We start from the raw sequence: 22,281 nt of genomic DNA, 5'->3' as shown, positions 1-22,281 counted from the left end.
TAGATAGGACTGTGCTTCAGAATCACAAAACAATCACAGTCAAATGAAGTGCCCAGCAGGCATCTGGACAGGAAGCTTGGGTCATTCACTACTACCCTGAAGTTGCCTAATACTTCTAAGATTCCATGTTTTAAAACACCTGCATTGCTACACGTGGTGGTCACGCCTTTAATCCCAGGTGTACAGGCAGAGGCAGGTGGATCTCTGTGAGTTTGAGGCCAGCCTGGTGTACAGCGTGAGTTTCAGGGCACTCAGGATTATTACATAGAGAAACCCTGTCTCAAAATAAATAAATAAATAAATAAATAAATAAATAAATAAATAAATAAATAAATAAATAAATAAAACGGGCTGAAGAGATGGCTCAATAGCTAAGAGCACTGCTTGTTCTTCCAGAGTTTGAGGGTCCAATTCCCAGCACCCACATGGCAGCTCACAACTGTCTGTTCCAGGGGATCTGACATTTCACACAGACATATATGCAGACAAAATACCAATGCACATGCATATAAACAAAAGTTACCTCTATCAACATCTAAAATCTTTTTCATTCACGATACCAAACTTAAACACACAAATAAAAAAGCTACTGTACCTTTATATGCTTTACTCCACAGCTAACCATTCTATTTGGCTGATATGGATCCCAAGAAATATCAAAAATCTGTCAAGAAACGAAATGTTCTTCAGAGATGAGTGCAGTCACAAAGACTCTCACAAGTGTTACTGTGGGCTGTGCGGGATGGAAGTGGAGGGTGTCTGCCCTCATGGTCACTTACCTTTAGCCCTCGTAGACACGTTATTAGCCTTAGTCACTGAATGCAACTGCTGTCATATATCAGATTTTTCCGTTTGTGGAAAATAACTTTTGACAATTAGGGTAATTTTTTAAATCAAATTTCCTGGAACTCTTCACAATGCTGACAAAACATTTTGGAGATAGCTTTTCCACAAAAATTAGAAGAATTACAAAACAGTACATTTTACTTAGGAAAGTGTTTCATGGTTAGCTATAATTCAACGTGGGCAACTGCCCCAGTCATAGCAGAAGGTGAGAAAGAAGTCATTTTCCTGGCACTAAATTATCCTAGTCCTTTAAACCATTCAATGCTGTGGGATGTTCTGTATGGCAAATGTGTTGCTCTGATTGGTTGGTAAATAAAACACTGATTGGTCAGTAGCCAGGCAGGAAGTGTAGGCGGGACAAGGAGGAGAATAAAGCTGGGAAGTACAAGGCTGAGTCAGAGAGACACTGCCAGCCGCCACGATGAGAAACAGCATGTGAAGATGCCGGTAAGCCACGAGCCATGTGGCAAGGTATAGATTAATGGAAATGGATTAATTTAAGCTGTAAGAACAGTTAGCAAGAAGCCTGCCATGGCCATACAGTTTGTAACCAATATAAGTCTCTGTGTTTACTTGGTTGGGTCTGAGCGGCTGTGGGACTGGCGGGTGAGAGAGATTTGTCCTGACTGTGGGCCAGGCAGGAAAACTCGAGCTACAATTCAATGTACTCTTAAGAACTCTTATGTTTTCAATTCTCAAAAAAAAACTAAAAACATACCAGTTAGCACTATTTTTCATTCTCTCTCTATGAAGAACTTTGAGATAGTTTGCATGGAGTTCTATTTCCATTTAGAAGACAGAAAACACTGTTTGCCACTTTGAAAGCTGCTGTCTATCATGAGTGTTGAAAATATGCACATCCAAGGCCCATACAAGCTACAGGCATAGAATGAGTGTAGTTACTGGCATTTAAACACAGATTCCAGGATGTTCTGATGCAGGTGGCCTATAGGTCACATTCTGTAAAGTGCTGATAGGAAGGAACGGGAAGTGAGTGCATTGTATAAAATTCCCAAATAATTAATAAAAACATTGTATTGGGGGGAAGAACATATCACTCACATAAAGCAATAGAATAAACACACGAACAATGAAAAAAGAAAGAAGGAAGGGAAGGAGGGAGGGAGGGAGGGAGGGAGGGAGGGAGGGAGGGAGGGAGGGAAGACCAATTGTCAGAGCCAAAAGCTCGCCCAGAGAAAGAGCCCAGGCTATCAGCTTCCCATGGCTCAGGAAGAAGTGATAAGGGACTCCAGAGAGAATTCTGAAGAGCAAGGATCTGTGTCCATTTCAGCATGAGTTCAGCCAGGTTTCAGTATCTCATCTTCTCTAAAATTGGCAGCACAGACTTAGTTTTATTGTGAAGTCAATTAAGATAATGTGGGTGAAATAATTTTGAAGATTATAAAGCACTAGTAAACACATGTAAATAAGTATTTTAGCCACTAAAATAATCTCTCGAAGTTAACCAAAAGCAACCAATTATTCCTGCTGGTACCAAGGCATCAGTAATAAAGAATAAAGATAGGTGATACAGATTAAGGGGCTTGGGTGAACAATATATTCTGTCAGAATAGTCTAGATTTACATTGTAATTGAGTCCTAAGAATTAGGATACATTTTTGAAGATTGTCTTTTTTACCTCCAGACCCCTACAGAAATCATGTAGGAGTGAAGACAGCCACCCACAAGCCCTGGCCCCCGACATAAGCACAGACTTATCTTCCTGCCCTGTGATGTGCAGAATTCCAGGCTTCAGGTCTGAGTTCTCCAAAGTTGTAACAGTGTTATGGTGAAAGGTGGGGGTATATTGAGAATTTTGCCCTCCTGTTTTGGGCAAAACTATACATAAATTCCTTTTTACATATACACATACACTTACACATATCTATATCTATCTATCTATCTATCTATCTATCTATCTATCTATCTATCTGCATGCATGCATATAGTCATTCTCTTTTAATTTTAATTTGGCGAGTGTTTGGACCTGGAGCAAGGTTTTATGGCTAGGTCTCCAGTAACTAATTCTCACTAAACTAACAATCTGCTCCTAACTATTAAATGTGACAGAGCAAAGGGGTACAGTCACTGAAATCAGACGAGTACACCATGTGATATAGTGAGTAAAGAGAAAGTTAGACAAATTAAACTGAGCAGCGTTTAATTGGGCAGAGAACAATTTTGCAAAGTGGGCAGTCCCCAGAAGCAGCAGCTCTCTACTGCATGCACAGGCAGGATGTACAGACCAGCAAGGACTGAGGTCCAAACACTGCTCAGTGCTAGAGCTTGACATGTGCCTTTTTTAGGCATGGATCTCTGCCTGTGATTGGCTACTGGTTACAAAAGTATGCTCTAAAATTAAGCTTTTGGTTTGTTTACCCTACAAAGTATAATTCCTTCTATATTCAGGGACTCAAGATATAGAGACTGACTTAGTCAAATTTAGTTTAATAGGAATTCCACAACCTGACAAAACACTTTACACATGAGCCAGGGTGGTGTTGTTTCTAAGTAGATACCACCAATGAAGAATATTTTCAACTTTAATCTATTCCCCCCACCAAGGTAACAGGTTAACAAGCCTGACATATAACATATTATCAGGTTAGACCAGAAACAGAAGTAGTTAATTACACAATAACTTGGATGAAATACTACCCTCTCAACAGAGCTGAATGTGGCATCACAATTTTGTATACTGGGTCTCAAGCCTACCTTTGTGATCACTGGGAACTCATGTACCAATCCCAACCAGGTCACCTTGCCTTATAGGATATGGGCAATGGGACCACAGCATGAGCAACAAAAGGCAACATCTAGACCTTGTAACCTAAGCATTTCACTAAGTACAGTTACAGCTTGGGCACAAAGTACTCTCAAAAGGCTCATATATTGAGTACTTGGTCCTCAGCAGGTATCACTATTGAAAAATGGCTGGCTCACGGGTGTGCGCACACGTGTGTGTGTGTGTGTGTGTGTGTGTGTGTGTGTGTGTGTGTGAGTGTGTGTGTGTGTGTGTGTTATGTGTTATGTGTGTGTGTTATGTGTGTGTTATGTGTGTGTGTTATGTGTTATGTGTGTGTGTATTATGTGTTATGTGTGTGTGTTATGTGTTATGTGTGTGTGTTATGTGTGTTGTGTGTGTGTGTGTGTGTGTGTGTGTGTGTGTGTGCGCGTGCATATGCACTAATCTTATTATCTATTGATGAGTTCACTGGAGCAGAGTTCACCAGAAGATAGAGCTGGTTGGAGGAAGTGGGTTAGTGGGGGAATGGTGCCTTTGAAGAGCATGTGACTTCCAGGTTTTTTGTCCTGTCTGTTTCGATTGCTATGAGATGAGAGGTTTTTATCCACTAAGCCCTTCTGCTGAAAATGTACTGCCTTACTACAGGCCTAAAATGCTGCAGCTGAATAAGCCTGGACCAATATCACTAAAACTATGATTCTTCCCCTTTTGTTTTCTTAGGTATTTTATCTCACAGCAATAGAAAAATTGACTAACATAGTAGTATGCCTACATAATCCCTTATCTTGCCAGCTAGTATTTCTGATCACACTAAATTCAGTATGAAAGACAAGCAGACCATAGTTTATATTCAGTATTAAGGAACCACAAATAAAATACAAACTCATAATAATATTTTTGTGAATGTTTTCTAACAACCATTTCCATGAGTCAATGAATATATCTAAACTACTGTAATTTCAAATTCTTTTCTATTTTGAGTTTATAAGAAGCCAAATGCCAGCACTGAAAATCTGCTTTGCTTATAAAAAGCAATAACAATAGTTAGCCGCTAATCATAAGTAAATCATGTTTGTATGTTGAACATGTAGGAGAAAAATCTATATACAGCAGATTTATTTTTAAAGACATAAAATGACAACTACTTCACAGTTCTGAAATTTGTGTTGTTTGATACCACAAAGATCTTACCCGGTCAGAATGGCCAGTAGCTGAGGCCAGAAGTTTTCCCTTTCTCCAGTCCCAAATGCATACTGTGTTTTTGGCATCCAATCCCACAGAGGCTAAACGCTTAAGAAAAAAAGAAAAAAAAAAAGGAAAAAAAGAATAATTTAATACATGAAAGAAGTGGGAAAATTTCCTACTATTCACACGTACTTTCAACAAATAGTTACTGATTATCTATGAGGGACTAGGCATTGAAGCAAAACTCATCCTTATCCCAAACTAAAGGTATCACTGTAGATGCCTTCCAATAGATTACACAGACATTTCAGTCCTACAATATTATGCCCATTTGTTCTTTCTCACCATAGCATCCAAATGTGTAGTTTTTGAAGTTGCTGACAAGTCAGTTGAAATCTTAAGAACACAGCTTGAAGGCAGGAATTAATACTCATTTACATTTTTACTGTAAAAGATTGGGATGATGACTCATACCTGTAATCTCTGCTCCCAGGAGGCTGAGGCAGGAGATTTATAATTTCATAGCCAGCCTGGGATACTTAGTGAGTTGCAGGCCAGGATAGACCATAGTGTGAAATCCTGTCTTAAAAAAAAATTGACACAGGATCTCACTCTAGCTCAGGCTGACCTAGAACTCATTCTGCAGATCAGGCTAGCCTCAAATTCATGGTGATCCTCCTGCCTTAGCATTGTGAATGCTGTGATTATAGACATGAGTCACCATACTTGACTCCTCAAATTTTTTTTATTGTCAGACTTAGGGAGCTATGAATTCCACAGTCTAAGCATCTTTATCACACTCTACAAACTGAAGAGTCTGACAAAGACATTGCAGTAGTTTGAATGTAATTGGCCTCCCATAACCTCATAGGGACCTGCCCTATTAAGAGGGTGGCCTTGTTGAAGTAGGTGTGGCCTTGTTGGAGGAAGTGTATCACTGTGGGAGTGGGCTTTGAGGTCTCCTATGCTCAAGCCATGCCCAGTTCAGTTCACTTTCTGTTGTCTATGGATCAAGATGTAGAACTCTCAGCTCTTTCTCCAGCACAATGTCTGCCTGCACACCACCACGTCCTGCCATGACGATAATGGACTAAACCTCTGAACCATAAGCCACCCCAATCGAATGTTTTCCTTTATAGGAGTCGCTGTGGTCATGGTGCCTCTTCACAGCAATAGAAACCCTAACTTAGACACATATACAGAAAAAATATCCAATAAATGAACCTGATTTTGTTCTTAATTTTTATAATGTCACTAACATTTAAAGTGACTAAAGGATATATAATCTTAATAAAAGGAACATGTTATATGCTACTCCACTCCTCTAAATCCTTTGAGTTCACATCAGTTTCTTGTCCTCAAAGTCAAACTCAACTTTTAATTATAAGCAAGATGAAAAGTATCATATGCAGGTATTTGTAACACCCAAACCAGGAGTTCCTGTAGGATGCCTCTTAGGAGACAGGATTGTAAGTTAGAGGTCTTGGCTCAGAGTAAGTAAATTTGGCTCCTTTGTTTTCTAGTTAGCCAGAGAGAAGACCTTGGAAATTTAAAATAATTTTTATTAGTTCTTCAAGAATTTTATACATGTATTTTGATCATATCTACTTTACCCCTTCCCCATCCACCCAAATTTGTGTCCTTTGATTTTTTTCCCCACCAATCAAGACTAATTTGTGCAGCCCAGAATTCTTGGACATGTGGTCATCTTCTGAAGGAACTTACGAGGGGCTACACTCTTAAACCAAACTGATTATTTCTTTCCCAATAGCTAACAACTACCAACCACGTAGAAAGGGGTAGAAATGCATGCTCAATTCCCCTGTCTACTTTGGGATTTTTGTCTGGCTTTGGCTACATAGGTCTTGCACATGCTGTCACAACTGTTGTGAGTTTGTGTGTGCAGTTGCTCTGCTGTGTCCAGAGGACAATGTTTCCCTGTAGTTACCCACTCTGTATGACCCTTACAATCTTTCTGTCCCCTCTTCCACAATGATGCTTAAGCCCGTGGTGTATTTAATATGTTCCATTTAGGGCTGAGAAATCTTCAGTCTCCTATTTTCTGTGTCTTGGCCAGTTGTGGGTCTCTGTGTTAATCACCATCTACTGCAAACAGAAGCTTCTCTGATGAGAGGCTAGAGATGTGGTAATGTATGGGTACAATGATAAAATGCCTTGGAAAAAGTTAAGTAGCCTCCATAAATCTTAGTTTTCTCATTTGTGAAATGAATACCAAAATACTTTTTACTTTGTCAAACTGTATGAGTTAAGTGAAATAACTGAAATCAAATGATTTTGAATGGTAATACAGAAGTGTATGGGCTCACACATCCAGAGTGTATTCGTTACTTGTCCTGTTGCTGTGATGAAATACCTGATTAAAGCAACTTCAGGAAGGGAGGGTTTGTTTCTGCTCACAGTTGCCAGGGACACAGTCCATCATGGCGGGCAAGATAGCGGCAAGACAGGTGGCAGAGGGTCACAGCGCATCCAAAGTCAGGAAGCAGAAAGCATAAACATTCACTCTCAGCTCTTTCTCCTTTCTAGTCAGTCCCGGGCACCAGCCCATGGGATGGTACCACCCACAGTTAAGGAGAGCTGTTCCAGCTCAGTTAACCTAATCTAGATTATCTCTCACAGGCACACCCAGTGGCTCATCTCTTAGGTGATTCAAAATTGTGTCTAGTTGACAATACTAACCATTACTACTCCAGCCCTCATTAACTTATACCCAAACAAGCCACTTTTAAGCCATAATAATCTTCTCCCCACAGGCTCATGACCTTCTATACAAAATGTATTCAGTTCAACGTAAAAAATCCCCACCATAGTCTTTTACAGTTTCAACACTGTTAAAAGGTATAAAGGCTGAATTTCCCAGAGAGTCAAGTAATCTTTTAACAGGGAACCCCTGTACAATTTTTTTCTTGCATACTTCTCACATGCAAAGGCACTGTGTAAAAATTCCCCTTTCAAAGGGAAGGAACAGAGCACAGCAAGGAAAGATTGAACCAAAGAAGACTGAAACCCAGCAGGGAAAAGACCATCTCCAGAAGTTCCATGTCTGGCATCTTTGGCTTGTGCTGAAACTGAGCTCCAAAAGGCTTGGGTAGCTCTATGCTCCAGCTCTGTTGCCTGCAGTACACATATTCACTCTTTTGGGCTGGCTCCACTCTGTGTCTGAGGTTGTCCCCAACAGATGTCCCATGGTTGTGACATCTCCAATATCCCGGGGTCTCCATGGCAACTGATGCCTCAGCTTCACACAGTGGCCTTTTCAGGGCCTCCTTGCAGGAATGCACGACCCTAAACTCAGTGTTTCTCTCTCGAAGACTTCATGACTGGCTCAAACTTGCATTTTTCATGCTTGACAAAACAGTACCACACACACAACACTGCTAAATTCTGTGCCGACCAGATTTGGGTCCTGGCTTCCTTGTACCATAGTTGTAGCGTCTCTGTAGTCTGACTTTTGAACAACACTCTCCTGGGCATTGGCTTTCAAGGAACAGGAAACCCCTGCAGATGTCCTCAAGGTGCAGGCTTTACTGCTTCAAATGAATTCGCTTTTTCACGGTTGGAGGCTTTAATGGGTGGAGTCTTGCCCACAGGGTTGGTGGGGGGGGGGCACATTTTCATTGTCCCAGTGCAGAGCAGGGGGTTCTTGCTAACAGTTTCAGCCTCTTTTACAGCACACATCTTGGCAGCAACTTTAAACTTGCTTAAGGTCTTTTTCTCATCAAACTGCACATTTTTTATTCTTTCTATTCTGTTTATTCTTCTTTTTCATTGACCTGGATAAGGGTGATGAGCAACAATCACAGCACAGCCTGGATGCTATCCTGCCTTGAAATCTGCTGCACTAAACAAATTACTCATTACTCCAGGTTTAGCTTCATTCAAAGTCAGGACACAGGTGGGTGCAGCCAGATTCACTACTAGAGTGTCATACAAATGGCCTCTAATCCAGTTCCCAATAGAATTCTTGTTCCTGACTAGGTGGTGGTGGCACACACCTTTATCCCCAGCATTCAGGAGGCAGAGGCAGACAGATCTCTGAGTTCGAGGCCAGCCTGGTTGACAAAGAGGGTTCTGGGACAGCCAGGGCTACACAGAGAAACCCCATCTTTAAAAATCTAAAACAAACCCGAACAAAACAAAAACAAAAAGGACTCTTGTTCATGTCCGAAGCCCCACGAGTCGAAGCGCCACAGTGCATGCTTCTCTCAGCAGTCTCGTGTCCAAGCTCCACCCACACGGACACACTAAGCTCTGCTTACAATACTCAGTGGCATTCTAGTGCCAAGTTCCAAACTCTTCTATATTCCTTCCACAATCCGTGGACTCCAAAGTCCTTGGACTTCCAAGGACTCCAAAACCACTTGGTCAGGTTCATCACAGCAATCGCCTCACTTCTCAGCACCAGTTTTCAGTCTTAGCTACTCATCTGTCTGCCTTGACAAACCACTTGACAAAAGCCACTTAGAGAAGGTGCACCAGGGAGACCGTCCTTTGGTCAGAGAAGGACTCAGCCCATTTTCTCCCTTTTTCTATGGAATGGTGCTGCCCTTGTTAAAGAGGTCTTCCCATCTCAACTAATGTAATCTAGATAACCCCTCACAGATGTGCCCCAAGGCTGATTCTAGAGCCTGCCAAGATGACACTTTAGAAAGAATGTGCATGCCTAAGTATATACTCATATGGTGTGTAGGGAAGGACAGAGGGTCTCATATGGGTAAATGTACATGTGTTGCTATAACAGGGTGTGTTCAGGTATCTTCACTAAAAATGGTTTCCATTAGGAATATTTTATATAAAAAGAATAGTTGGAGGTTCTAGAATGCTTCCTTAAATAAAGATCTTTGCCATTTTTCATTGAGGGTTGTAACAATAGAAATTATAAGACAGGGCTGGAGAGGTGACTTAGTGGTTAAAAGTACTAGATGCTTTTCCAGATGATCCATGTTCAATTCCCAGCTGCTCACAACTGTCTGTAACTCCAGTTCCAGGGGGTCCGATACCCTCACACAGACATACGTGCAGGCAAAACAACAATGTGCATAAAATAAAAATAAGTTAATTTAAAAAGAAATTATAAAACATAATTTAAGAAATTTAACATATTTTTATCAATATAAGAAAATTAGAATGGGTAAACTTTATTCAGCTTATTTTTAATGGAAAAATCAGTTAACAAGCGCTAGCAGAGACACTCATTTTTCCTGAGTTTAAAAAAAAAAAGCCAAAAGAAATCTATTTTGTTCATTTACAGTGACAGGCCCCACAGCTACCTAGAAAAGAATTTCTATTGCTTTTGTCAATTATGAGGTAATGAGGAATTTGTCATTTTATCTGTATTACTGGATTTTGGTGAACTCTGGCCAGAGAACACAGCAGACCTGAAGGAATAAGCAAGCCATGAAATCCATTATGGCAAATAGGTTACTTTTCTCAATTGACAGTTAAAAACCACACAGTCCACCCAGCTCCCCTCCTGTCGAAATAGTACCTCAAGAGAAATAGCCAGGACTCCAAAAAGAAACAGATGAATAAAATGAAAAAAGAGTAAATAAAATGGACAAAGAACTCATAGTTAAAGCTGGGTTTCCCTCTATTGCATAGCATTTTTGTGATACTTCAAAACAAAATTTGGTATAGATATTTGCACAAATAGGGAAAAAATGAAAGACTATGCATATTGAATGTACACATCAGCCTACATCTATGCTTATACAGCCATATGCATTCTAACTCACTTAATTTAGTCATTCATATCAACTCTAGTTCTAGGAAGAAAAATGAGTAATGACCAGTGCTCTCTCACAGCAGTGGAAGATACCACCTGCTAATTACTTTTAAATGATCCAAATCAGGTGAACTTATCTTCATCTAGTGAATTTCTTCCACTCTTAGTTTGGTTTAACATCTACAAGTGATTTCATTGATGTTTCCATGACATTAACTTACAAAATTAACACTCAAACTAGCCAAACATTTATTGAATAAATTAATTGCTATACCAAGTGTAAAAGAGACGGCAGAAGGGACGGCATGTAGAGACATGGTGAAGGCTGGAGAGAGAAGCTGCAATTTAGGAATGAGCCCTTCGTGTTGCCATTCACTACATTAGCCTTTTTTCTGTCAAGTGTTGTTGTATGTACAAGAAAGGAGAGATAACTTGTGGGTGCTGGTTTCATACCCTTGTGATGTCTTCAAAGAACTAGTCTCTTCAAGGGGACAAACCAGCACTGAGCATCGGATGAGGATTGGAGCATGACACAGGGCATTTCAAAGGTACAGTATTTGGCTGACAAATCTTGCCAGCCTGTCTAACCTGACGACATGGGAGAGTGTGGATAGAAGTGTTGATTAACAGAGAATGCTCACCTACAATGTTTGGGCTTCGTTCAATGCCAACTTTAAACTTTGTTGGCTTTAAGATACTTTGACATTTTCAGTTGCTGACATGAATTACTAAGAAACTGTGTAGATGAAGCTGGAGAGATATCTCAGGGGCTTAGAGCACTTGTGCTCTTGCAGAGGACCTGGGTTTGTTTCCCAGCAGCCATGTAGTGGTTCACACCATTTGAACTCTACTTCCAGGGTATTTGATACCCTCTTCTGAACTCCACACATGAATGTGATATACTTACATACATGCAGACAAAACAGTAATATATATTAAATAAATAAATAAGAATTATGAAAATACTAGTTAAGGCAATGTTTAAATTACATTATACATGGTTCTATTTTGGAATTTAAAGGGCTGTGCCTGAAAATGGAGGAGGGACAGGACATGTGTTGGAGCTATTATAAAGAAAAGTATAAAATAGGAATTAGAAGGGGCTGAGAGGTGGGAAGAAGGAAGAAGAAGTGACCTTATGGTAGAATCAAAAAGCATCGTTCAAATGGATCATTAGGAGGTGATGTGAAAATCTGAGAGCAAAAGGCACAGTGTTTGCGCAGGGTTTGAGCTCTGTGTAAATGGCTTGGCCCAGCCCTTATCCCAGATAGGATGCTAATAATGGGACAAAATAGGGTTGCTGAACCCTAGTGGACCCAACCTTACGAGTTCCTTTATGGAGCCTTTTAAGGAAGACCAAAACTGGAGCCTATTGAGAAGGGTATACCAATATCACTAGCTTGAAAAGAGGCCAACCAGTGAGGAAGTCTAGGGTGCTGCCAAGGGAAAACAGCAAAGGTGGTAGCCATTTGTATTATAATTTTAGGTAAATTTAAGGATTCATTAAGAAAACCTAAATTAAGAAAGATACGCACCTGTCCATCCGAGTCAAAAGCCAAGCATGCAACTCCATGCGTGTGGACATCTTTGAGAATAGACACAGTCTGGACATTATAGGAATCCCATACGCATATATATGGCTCCTTCCCAACTTGGCCAGTTGCAATCAGAGTTTTATCTGGGTGTAAGGCAAGGCTGAAAAAGAAAAAGGCCTCTTTTCATATTTTCTAACTGAACAACATTAATATATACTGATCATTCTTTACCCCAATTTGTTTCTTATTTTAAATCATTAAACCAGATGATCTCAGACGAGTTTATCAGTTCCCAAAGTAACCAGTTGCCTGACTATTATAAATTAAAATGCTCAGCCTTGGCAAAGACAAAAGTAGTAAAACATGATAGGAATTTTATCTAAATTTACCTACTTAGTTACCGTGAAAATGAACATTAACCATGGTCATAATTCTCTAATAACATATTGTATATGGTTCTATCATTGGATTAAGTAATATTTACTTACTGATTTTCAAAATATTATTAAGTGTTTAACCTGGCTTTTGACTTTAATTTAAAAATGCTGTTGCTAAGAGAAAGTTCACTTTTCCATTCATTAGCAGGCTTGCAGATGCGCAAGACAGATCCTGCTCTCATTAGGATTCAGAGGCACAGAAAAGTCCCAAGGTCAATGCTGTTTATGTGTCTGTTGTCATAGAGTATGCATTTGAAGTGAAATCTTCTCTTTTACATAAGCCACAGTGACACCAAGGGAACTGCAGATCACTAAGCCTGTGGCTTTTCTCCTCTGTAATTATAGCAAAATAAAATTTCATCAAATACCAAGTCCCATTTCAAGGCATTTGCAGCAGTCAATAGAATCAAGATGGAAAAGTCACCATGTTCAACACAATGAGTAAAGGTGTGTACCTTCCCAAAGACAGGTGTTGGAAATCTAAAAAAAAATGACAAAACCAAAACATGGCACTTTACCAATCTGGAAAACTAGCCTGTTCAGCCAGCACTGACAGGTGGAGGCAGGCAGGTCCCAGGGGCTTGCTGGCCACACATTTTAGTCAAAATAGCAAGCTTAAAGACAAGGTGGAAGAGGGTTTGAGGAAGACATTCCTCCACAGATGCTCTCCAACCAATCCCTGATGGGTGAGTACACAGATTCTCACATACACAAAATAAGAAAACCTGACTTAAAAGTGAATTTGACGCCGGGCGGTGGTGGCGCACGCCTTTAATCCCAGCACTCGGGAGGCAGAGCCAGGCGGATCTCTGTGAGTTCGAGGCCAGCCTGGGCTACCAAGTGAGTTCCAGGAAAGGCGCAAAGCTACACAGAGAAACCCTGTCTCGAAAAAAAAAAAAAAAAAAAAAGTGAATTTGACATATAACAAATACTTTCTTTAAAACATATCTTAAGGGGCTGGTAAGATGGCTTTGAGGGTAAAGGTACTTGCCTCCAATGCTGAAAACCTGCATTCAATATTAGAAGCCACCACACAGTGAAAGATGTAGCATGAATCTTAAAAGGTCTTATTAATAAAAACAAACCTGAAGCCAGGTATTGGGTGAACGCTGGAAGATCAGAGAAGCAGAACAAGCCACAGCTACCTCACCTCGCCAGTTCCTCAGCTGATCCTGTTTCCTCAGACTGGAAGCGTCTGTGTCCTCATCCGAATGCATCTCAGCTGAACTGCTGCTCTAAAGCCTAAAAGCTTAACCAGACTCTAGTTCCTGGTCTTCACGCCTTATATACCTTTCTGCTTCCTGCCATCACTTCCTGGGATTAAAGGCATGTGTCACCATGCCTGGCTGTTTCCAGTGTGGCTTTGAACTCACAGAGACCTGGATGTATCTCTGCCTCCAGAATGCTAGGATTAAAGGCGTGTGTGCCACCATTTTCTGGTCTCTATGTCTATCTATGGCTGTTCTGTCCTCTGACCCCAGGTAAGTTTATTAAGGTGCACAATATATTGGGAAACACAATATCACTACAGAAAGGAGGTGATTCCTACAAATTGTCCTCTGACCTCCACACATGCACTATGGCACATGTGTACCCACATAATACAAAAGTGAATGAATGAATGAATGAATGAAGACTAAATATGGATATAAATATGGTAGATATAAATAATGTTGTTTTAAAATATATATCCTCAAGAATCTTTATAATGAAGTAATAAAAAGACAACTTGTGTGAAATGGAACATGTGAGTGTTCAGGCCCTTCTAAGGTTAATAGAACACTTTAGCTTTCCAAGTTAGTTGAGAGATGATTTTGATCAGTATAAATGAAACCTTCCAATCATAGTTTTGTTAGAATGTATCTGATATTTAATAGTATGTACATGTGTTCATTGGCTTTCTGATACCATAAATAACTAAGATCATCAAATTATAAAAAGAAATGATATATTTGGCCTCAGATTTATTACTTACAGGTTTTGGTCAGTTGGCCTTGCATCATGGTGGGAACAAAATAGCTCATGTCACATCTGGGAAGGGGAAGAAAAGGAAGGAGGCAGGGTCTCCTTAGCTCCATCAAGGCCATTTGCCCCAGTGACCTCAAGACCTTCCTCCAGATTCCACTTGTTAAAAGCTCTACCAGCACACACCTTGGAGAGCAGGCCTTTACCCCACAGACCTTCGGAGACACTGAAGGCCCAAGCTGTAGTGATACATACCCTAGAAAACTGCCAAGATTATGCAGTCTCATATTTGTTCCATTAATAAAGTGAATGAAAGTAGTGTGTGAAACTCCCATCTATGACACAATGGCATATATTAAGTAGTTCAGTCACTAAAACTTTAGGGATTTGATAAGTCAAGTACAGAGCAACAGACACACAATTGAAGGAAGGAAGGAAGGAAGGAAGGAAGGAAGGAAGGAAGGAAGGAAGGAAGGAAGGACAAAAAACAGTGCTGTGTTTCAAGGAGCCCCTAAAGAGGAGGAGTGACAGCCAGTATATACAGTGACAGAAAGATGGAGAATGAGTACCCATCCCAGCAAGACACTGGCTTCATATAAAATGTAAGGTGTAAGTGGGCATTTGTTGTGAAAAGACCATTTTCAAAGTCTGACTGACAAGGGCAAGAAATGATGTGGATCCAAAAGGCAGAGGCAGCTCAGAAAAGATTGTGATGCGGCCAGGAAGTTAGATTATAGCAGGACATAAAATGAATGCTTTCACAGTGATGGAGCAGGAATGGGGAGCTGAGAAGTTTTTATGAGGAGAGAAATGGTTTTTAACTCTTCCTAGGTTTTAGTGAGAAACTCCCCAGGTTAGCAGCATGATGGAGGCCCACCAGTTATGAAGAAAATAATTTGGCCAGATGGTTAATGAGGAGGTTTTCTTCATTCTTCTCAATAGTTTCTGGGCTATCATTGGGCAGAGCAAGCATTGTAGAAATGTTTGCTGGAGAGGCTGATTGATGATGCCAACAATTCTCCTGCCATAATGTCTCTCCTCTCTCCCATGGTCAACATGTTCTACTTAGAGACTAGAAAAGAAAGAAGGGTACACTGCCCATGGATGGCCAGAGACACCCCAAGAGACATGACTCACTTGCTGTGGCCATTGGCTCTGTTTTAAATGACTGAGACAGCTGGCAGATTCTTAGGAATTTAAAATACCTGGGATGGGACAGGATCCTTGCATTTTCTCAGATGGCTTTTTGAATGAGGAGGGTTATTGGAAGAAAAATATGAACAAACCTTTAAAAAGGCTATTATAGTTTAGGTGTGAATATTCCCAGAGGCTTATGTGTTGAAGGACTGGTTCCCAATATAGCAGGCTTTTGGAAGGTGCATTGTGAGGGCTTTGACTTACTTAATCAATGGATGAAACCACTGATGAGTTCAGAGTTAGACAGCATTAGTGGGAATGGTTCCAGGAACCCGGGAGTATGGGCGACTGGAGGAAGTAGGTTACTGGAGGCATGTCCCTCTGCTTCCTGGCCACCACAAAATGTGTGGCTTTACTCCAAAATACCCTTTTGCCCTAACAACCTCCCTCACCACAAGCCCAGACCACTGGGACCTAGTCACCTTGGACTGAAGTCTTTGAAACTGTAAGTCAAAATAAATCTCCTTTTGTTTCCTCAGCTGGTTTGTTATAGTGACAAACAAAGCAAAACAGAAAATGGAATAGAGGTTTTTCATAAGAATTTATTAGTCTAAATTATGCATTATCACTACCAAACACCCCCATTTGAATGTATAGTACCTTTACTCCCAGGGTTCACTGTCCTAGATGATTCTCGGCTATACCCACACATTTACTACATTGACTTAAAAGCTCTCATTGGAATTACTTTTCTTATCAAAGTTCTTTTATGGTTTTCCTGAAACTAACTCTTCCCAGCCCATGATACTCATTTCTCCAGGCTCCTTCTTTACCACTGGACTGCAACAACCAAGTTAGCTATTTCTCCTTTTGTAAACCCCTAGTCTCTGGCTTCCTTCCCCATCTCACATGCAACATGGTCCTCTTAGGTTTAGAATAGGGGCTGGGGTTGTAGCTCAGTGGTACAGTGATTGCCTAGCATGCACTAGTCCCAGGGTTCAATCCCCAGCACTAAAAACAAACAAACAAACAAACAAAAAATAGAGAGGACACATCTCTGTGGTAGAACATTTGCCTAGCATGCTATGAGATCCTAGATCCAATTCCTCAGCACCAAAGGGAAAGGTGGGTAACAGAACAATGGGGACAACCTAAATTTACTTCATTATTTGGTACTTCCTCAACCGCTTCCCTAAAACTTTACTTCTCTCACCTGGGTAACAACAAATCAGCAACATCCATGCATCCCTAGGGCACAGGCAAGTTGCATTTACATTTATCTTAAATTTGTCAGTATTTATTCAATAGCACTTAGAAATTTTCGTAAGGTTAAAAAAAACTCATGAATTTCAACAACTAGATTGTCAAGAACATAATCTGTAACATCAGCATGCTGTTTAATGAGGTTTAAGATACCACAGGTGTCTAACCCCCCTTTCCTCAAACCTCTGCATTTATGAATTCAAGAACACCAAGAACCATTTTCAATGACCCAATGGATACACCTACGACACAACTCTTGCACTCAGAGAACATTCCAGAAGAGAGGACTGAGGACATAAGAACCAGAGGACCAGGAAGTCTGCTGTCACACTGTGTCTCCTAGAAATAGCTGCCTAAACAAGACCTAGACAATAGAAATATCAATAGATAGACTAAGGCAGAAGGGGGAAAATGTCACAGGGTCCAACTCCTTAATAAAGAACAGCAGCTAACTAATGACCGATGAGGGAGAATTAGCTCTCCCAAGAATGAGCTCCCCAATTGCTTATCTACACAAAAAGTCAACCCAAAATCATACACATAAATTACAAAAATGGATTCAGCTGGTTATATTTATATATATTTGTGTGTGGGTCTGTTTCTATGTCTATGTGTGTATAGAACAATAATAATTAAAGGGGAAAAGTGCACCAATTTCAGAGGAATGCAGAATGTGGGAAGGGCTGGACGGAGGGGAAATAGGAGGGATTAGATACAGAAAAGGAAACAGGGAAAGTGATGTAATATAATTTAATTAAAATATATATATATTTTAAAATATACCTATTAAATATAAACATATATTTTAAAATAAATAACAAATAAAATAGTTTTAAAAGAATCATTTTCAACAGAATCTTCTTTCCTAATTCCAAAGTATCTTAACTTCAGTCCAGAAGCAATTTAAACAAGGGGTGTATTTCTATGATTGGATTTTCTCATGTAAAATCAAAACTGTCTGTTTAGACATCATAATGGCTCTTCGCTCCTTCTATGGTGCACTCCATGCCTAAGCAGCAACCCCATAATAATGCCTAAAAACCAACCAGCAGGTTAAGGAACAGCTCTCTGCATCCAGTGTAACGACTGACTGTCAGGTGGGATAAGACTTCATTCACGTGGTAAAGCCACATTCTGTGTCTTCCATGAGGAAAGGATCCCAGAAGAAAGTGTTCCAAGCCGGGGCTTGTCTTCTAACTTGCCCTGGCGCTGCTGGGGTTCACCCTGTGATGGGAAGCACTCCTGCTTTCACCCACCTTTCAAGGCTCTCTGACAGCTGAGTCCATAAATCTAACTCTTTGATGTCCTAAGAAAACTTGGACCTCTTCACCAATCTTGCAAAATGTAACAACAGCCATGTCATAATATTAGAATATTTTAAATTGACTCCTGTCATCAGAAGTGTTTATCAAAGGGAAGTGTTATTCCACACCCACACAAGACAGTCTGGTGTCCTTCTGCTCCTCCTTCCCTGCTTGCTTTATTGTTTCTTGCAATAACAAATGGATCAAGCTTTGAGAGAATGATTTTCTCTGTGTGTATATCAATTGAGCTCCCCTAGGAAATCCCATCTTCTGTTACCATAGCAACAGAAAGCACTGCAGAGCAGGACTTCCACAAATCCATCTGGGAGCAGAAATTGATTTGTTTTTGTAGCAAACCAAGAGGGCAGAATCCTGTCTTCATGATGTCAGGTAGCCTCATAACGATTTCCAAATATGTTGAGGAGGGAAGTGAGAGTTAAAAGAGTCATGGAAAGAGAAGCCTTGCTTATGAGGTTGCACAAAGCCCCCAAATTAGCGCTAACCATTCTTGATCCTCTGGTGTAAAAATGTGACATTTATTTAAAAACAAATAGTTTGAGTACTTGCTTTAAATGCAGCAATTTAAAAATGTTCTTGATTCTAACATACTTTTGAAACCTCATTTTGCTGTTACTCAGGTTGCTTGGTGCTTTTCTCAGTGATACCTCAACGTTGGTTTGTTTCCTAATGGTCTCACCAGGAAAGCATGACAGCCGTCTCCCTCCCATCCCTGAACATAATCCTGAGCAAGGCTTTCCCATGAGCAGGCAGACAGATCAAGGTCACTGGGCTGGAACAAGGATAGAGGAGAGACTGCTGCTGTGTGGGCTCAATGGGGAGTCACCCAGACCCAGTGGACGTGCATCTACAAGACGGAAAACGCAAAGGCAGCTTGACTTGAACACCATGCCCAAAATTAGTGGAGCCTTACACAGGGAAGGGCATGCTCTAATTTCAGTCCCTGGGTATGTGTTTGGCATTAGGGTACAAAGCCACCACCAGGACAATGATCTCTTACACCATGGAGAGGGGCTCACCTTCCAGGTAGGCCTAGATGGGCAAATGGGAGTGGCAATCACTCAGACAGACTATGAGAATCCATTCCATTTTTCCTGACCTGCTCCACATGTGTGATAAGTGCTACATCTAATGAGAATACATTAAAAATAAATATAACACACACTGAGCATTGCCGTACCTGTATCTATACCCATATTGCCATGGAGCTATATTCCAGGAACACCATCATACTATAATAAGGACCAGTTAAGACCATGGTGGTTTGGCAGCCTGTGATCAGAGCATCCAGGGGCTTAGCTGAAGCTAGATGAGACAGGCTAGCACACTGGTTCTCAACCTGTGGGTTGTGATCCTATGGCAGGTCAAACAACCCTTTCACAGGGATCGCCCAAGACCATCAGAAAACACGGATATTTACATTACAATTTGCTGTGGGATGGTCTGTATGTCAAATGTGTGCTCTGATTGGTCAATAAATAAAACACTGATTGACCAGTGGCCAGGCAGGAAGTATAGGCGGGACTAACAGAAAGGAGAATTGAGAGAACAGGAAGGTGGGGAGACACTGCCAGCCACCACCATGACAAGCAGCATGTAAAGACGCCAGTAAGCCACGAGCCACGTGGCAAGGTATAGATTTATAGAAATGTATTAATTTAAATTGTAAGAACTAGATAACTAGAAGCCTGAGCCATTAGGCCAAACAGTTTAAGCAATATAAGTCTCTGTGTTTACTTGGTTGGGTCTGAGCGGCTGTGGGACCGGCGGGTGAGAAAGATTTGTCCTGACTGTGGGCCAGGCAAGAAAACTCTAGCTACAACAATTCATAACATCATAACAGTAACAAAATTACAGTTATGAAGTAACATTGAAAATAATTTGATGGTTGGGGGTCACCACAACATGTATTATATATATTTATATATATATTACAACAATTGTATTAAAGGGTCACAGCAGTAGGAAGGTTGAAAAACCACTGGGCTAGCAGGAACTGACAGTTAAGTTTTAACAACTTTGTGAACCAGTTATTAAACACTCACTGTTAAAAAGTCTTATAAACAAAATTACATAAACCATATTAAAACAAAGGTAACATGCTAAAAACTCACAAATGCCTCAGGTCACTAGCTGCTGTCCTGACTGGATGGCAGAAATACAACAGAATGTTGTATGGCTGCACATCTCTTCCCAGATCCACGTCACTATAACATTGTTAGCTCACAGTCAGAAACGGCAGAAGGGTTTGCATTGTAGAAATAAACACTGTAAATCATGCCTTGTAATCAATCGGGTATTGTTTTGGTAACTGTCTGTACTTAAGAAATTAAAATAATGAAGACTGTGGAAGCACTACTATAGTCCACCAAGAAGATAGCTTATATCATTAGCAAATGACTAATGTTCCCAAATACATCTTGTTTCATCAACAATAAGTGGATTACAAACAACATTCATATTAGAACTACATTTACCAATAATATGAGTGTGTGTGTGTGTGTGTGTGTGTGTGTGTGTGTGTGTGTGTGTGTGTAACTAGGATAGAATCCAGGACTTTGCACATTGCTGAGCAAGCATATGACCACTGAATTACAAGTCCAGTCCAAGACTTTTCTGAATCATACAGTAATAAAGTATCGATTCCTTCTCTAATTTTGATTAAATCACGGTTCAATGGCAACCATGGGTTGACCACAATGACTCAAGTTCAGCAGCAATCAATGAGAACTTTCTATGAGAACTGATTTGCTATACTAAATTTATAATAGACTGTTATATTTTATTACTTATAATGTGTGTGTCACACATCATGGACATATGCATCAGTAGAGCTTGTGTGGACTCCTAACGATGTGAGCAGGCTTACTTCCTCAGAGTGCTGGCTGTCCAAGAGTAGCCACTGTACACAGCATACTCCTATACACTTAGGTAATTACTTTTCCATGCACATCCTTAGACTTTTCTTCAAGAGGATCTCCTGAACATGAAGGTGCACAGAAATTTGATTTATAGTCAAACTAATGACAAAGATAAAGCTCAAAAGCAGTGTATGAAGTCAACATCTTCTGTCTTCTCTGTAAAGTCAGCACAGCTTCTGTCTTACAGTTTTTGAGTAAAAGTAACTCTAGTAAATATGTTCATGCAGATCTCAGCAGGCTCTGCTGCAGGTCTCTGGTTTTTTTTTTTTTTTTGGTTGCTTATTTTTTAAATTAAATGTTTCAAGCTTTGGATATGCCCAGCTTTAGAAAGAGAATCTTATTTTCAATTATATCAGTTTTTTATATAACCTAAGTTATGGATGATTTAAAGAAAAAGACAGTAAACAGTGCATTGCTGAGGCATGATCTGATACCTGTACTTATGGGGAAATGGTTCTTCATAAGTCATCTGTGAATTACTGCACTCTGTGCTTCCGTTTCCTTTCTATAACATGGGGATAACAGTACTTACTTCAAAGAAGGAATTACAAGTCCTAAAGCAGTGAGAAGAGCAGTGCCTAAAACAACACAATAGATGTGCTGTTATTAACCAGCCGCCATGCAATAGACACACTTGCAATTTACCAGTCACCCCCAGGAACTGACATTCTAAGCCAGGGAAACATGTACATGGGAAGCTACAGTGAACTGGCCTCACAAATCTAATAACACCACCATCTCCTCAGAATTAAACTGGTTAAAAAAAAAAATAGAAAAAGAAACATACAGGATATAAGGATGCCACTCTAAGGAGAAAGCATCCAAAACCAAAAGACAGGGTAAGACAGGGCTTAGCAATATCATCCAAGCACAAATATCCCAGCTAATGAAATCAATAAAGCTACTAACCAACAATAAAGTATTGATCAACATAAAAGGCCGAAAGACTTCACAGAAGGAGTCAGAATCAGCAGAGTGTTAGTGTAAGGATGGACAATGGAATTTAATCTAGAACTACATCCATGCTGGTGCTACACTGCCAATCTATTTCCAACACAATGGAGGGGTTAACTCAGTGGTCAAGGGGCAGTTTTCAAGCAACAGTACTGAAACTAAACAGTATACATCAGACATGGTGCAATGAAGCAGGCACAAGACTCTGGATCCCATCCTTGGGG

The 22,281-nt window shown here is 40.3% G+C and overlaps 1 protein-coding gene across 6 annotated transcripts in view; it reads right to left on the bottom strand.

Annotated features, from left to right (window-relative positions):
* The window catches only part of Eml6 (EMAP like 6), a 266,137-nt gene that overhangs the window by 132,426 nt on the left and 111,430 nt on the right, over positions 1-22,281 (bottom strand). For all 6 annotated transcript variants that reach the window (XR_008217395.1, XR_008217394.1, XR_008217393.1 and 3 more), the window contains exons 3-5: positions 12,059-12,218; positions 4,784-4,882; positions 596-664 (exon numbers count right to left, since the gene is read on the bottom strand). Coding sequence is in view for 3 of the 6 variants with exons in the window: in XM_052734573.1 (XP_052590533.1) it covers positions 596-664; positions 4,784-4,882; positions 12,059-12,218 (328 nt within the window). In the remaining 3 variants the exon portion in view is untranslated. The remainder of the gene's footprint in view (positions 1-595; positions 665-4,783; positions 4,883-12,058; positions 12,219-22,281) is intronic.

The sequence above is a fragment of the Peromyscus californicus genome, unplaced genomic scaffold (assembly GCF_007827085.1).
Source record: "Peromyscus californicus insignis strain IS unplaced genomic scaffold, ASM782708v3 Scaffold_13__1_contigs__length_99412109, whole genome shotgun sequence".
Lineage (NCBI taxonomy): Eukaryota > Metazoa > Chordata > Mammalia > Rodentia > Cricetidae > Peromyscus > Peromyscus californicus.
This window is presented reverse-complemented; position numbering and strand designations above follow the sequence as displayed.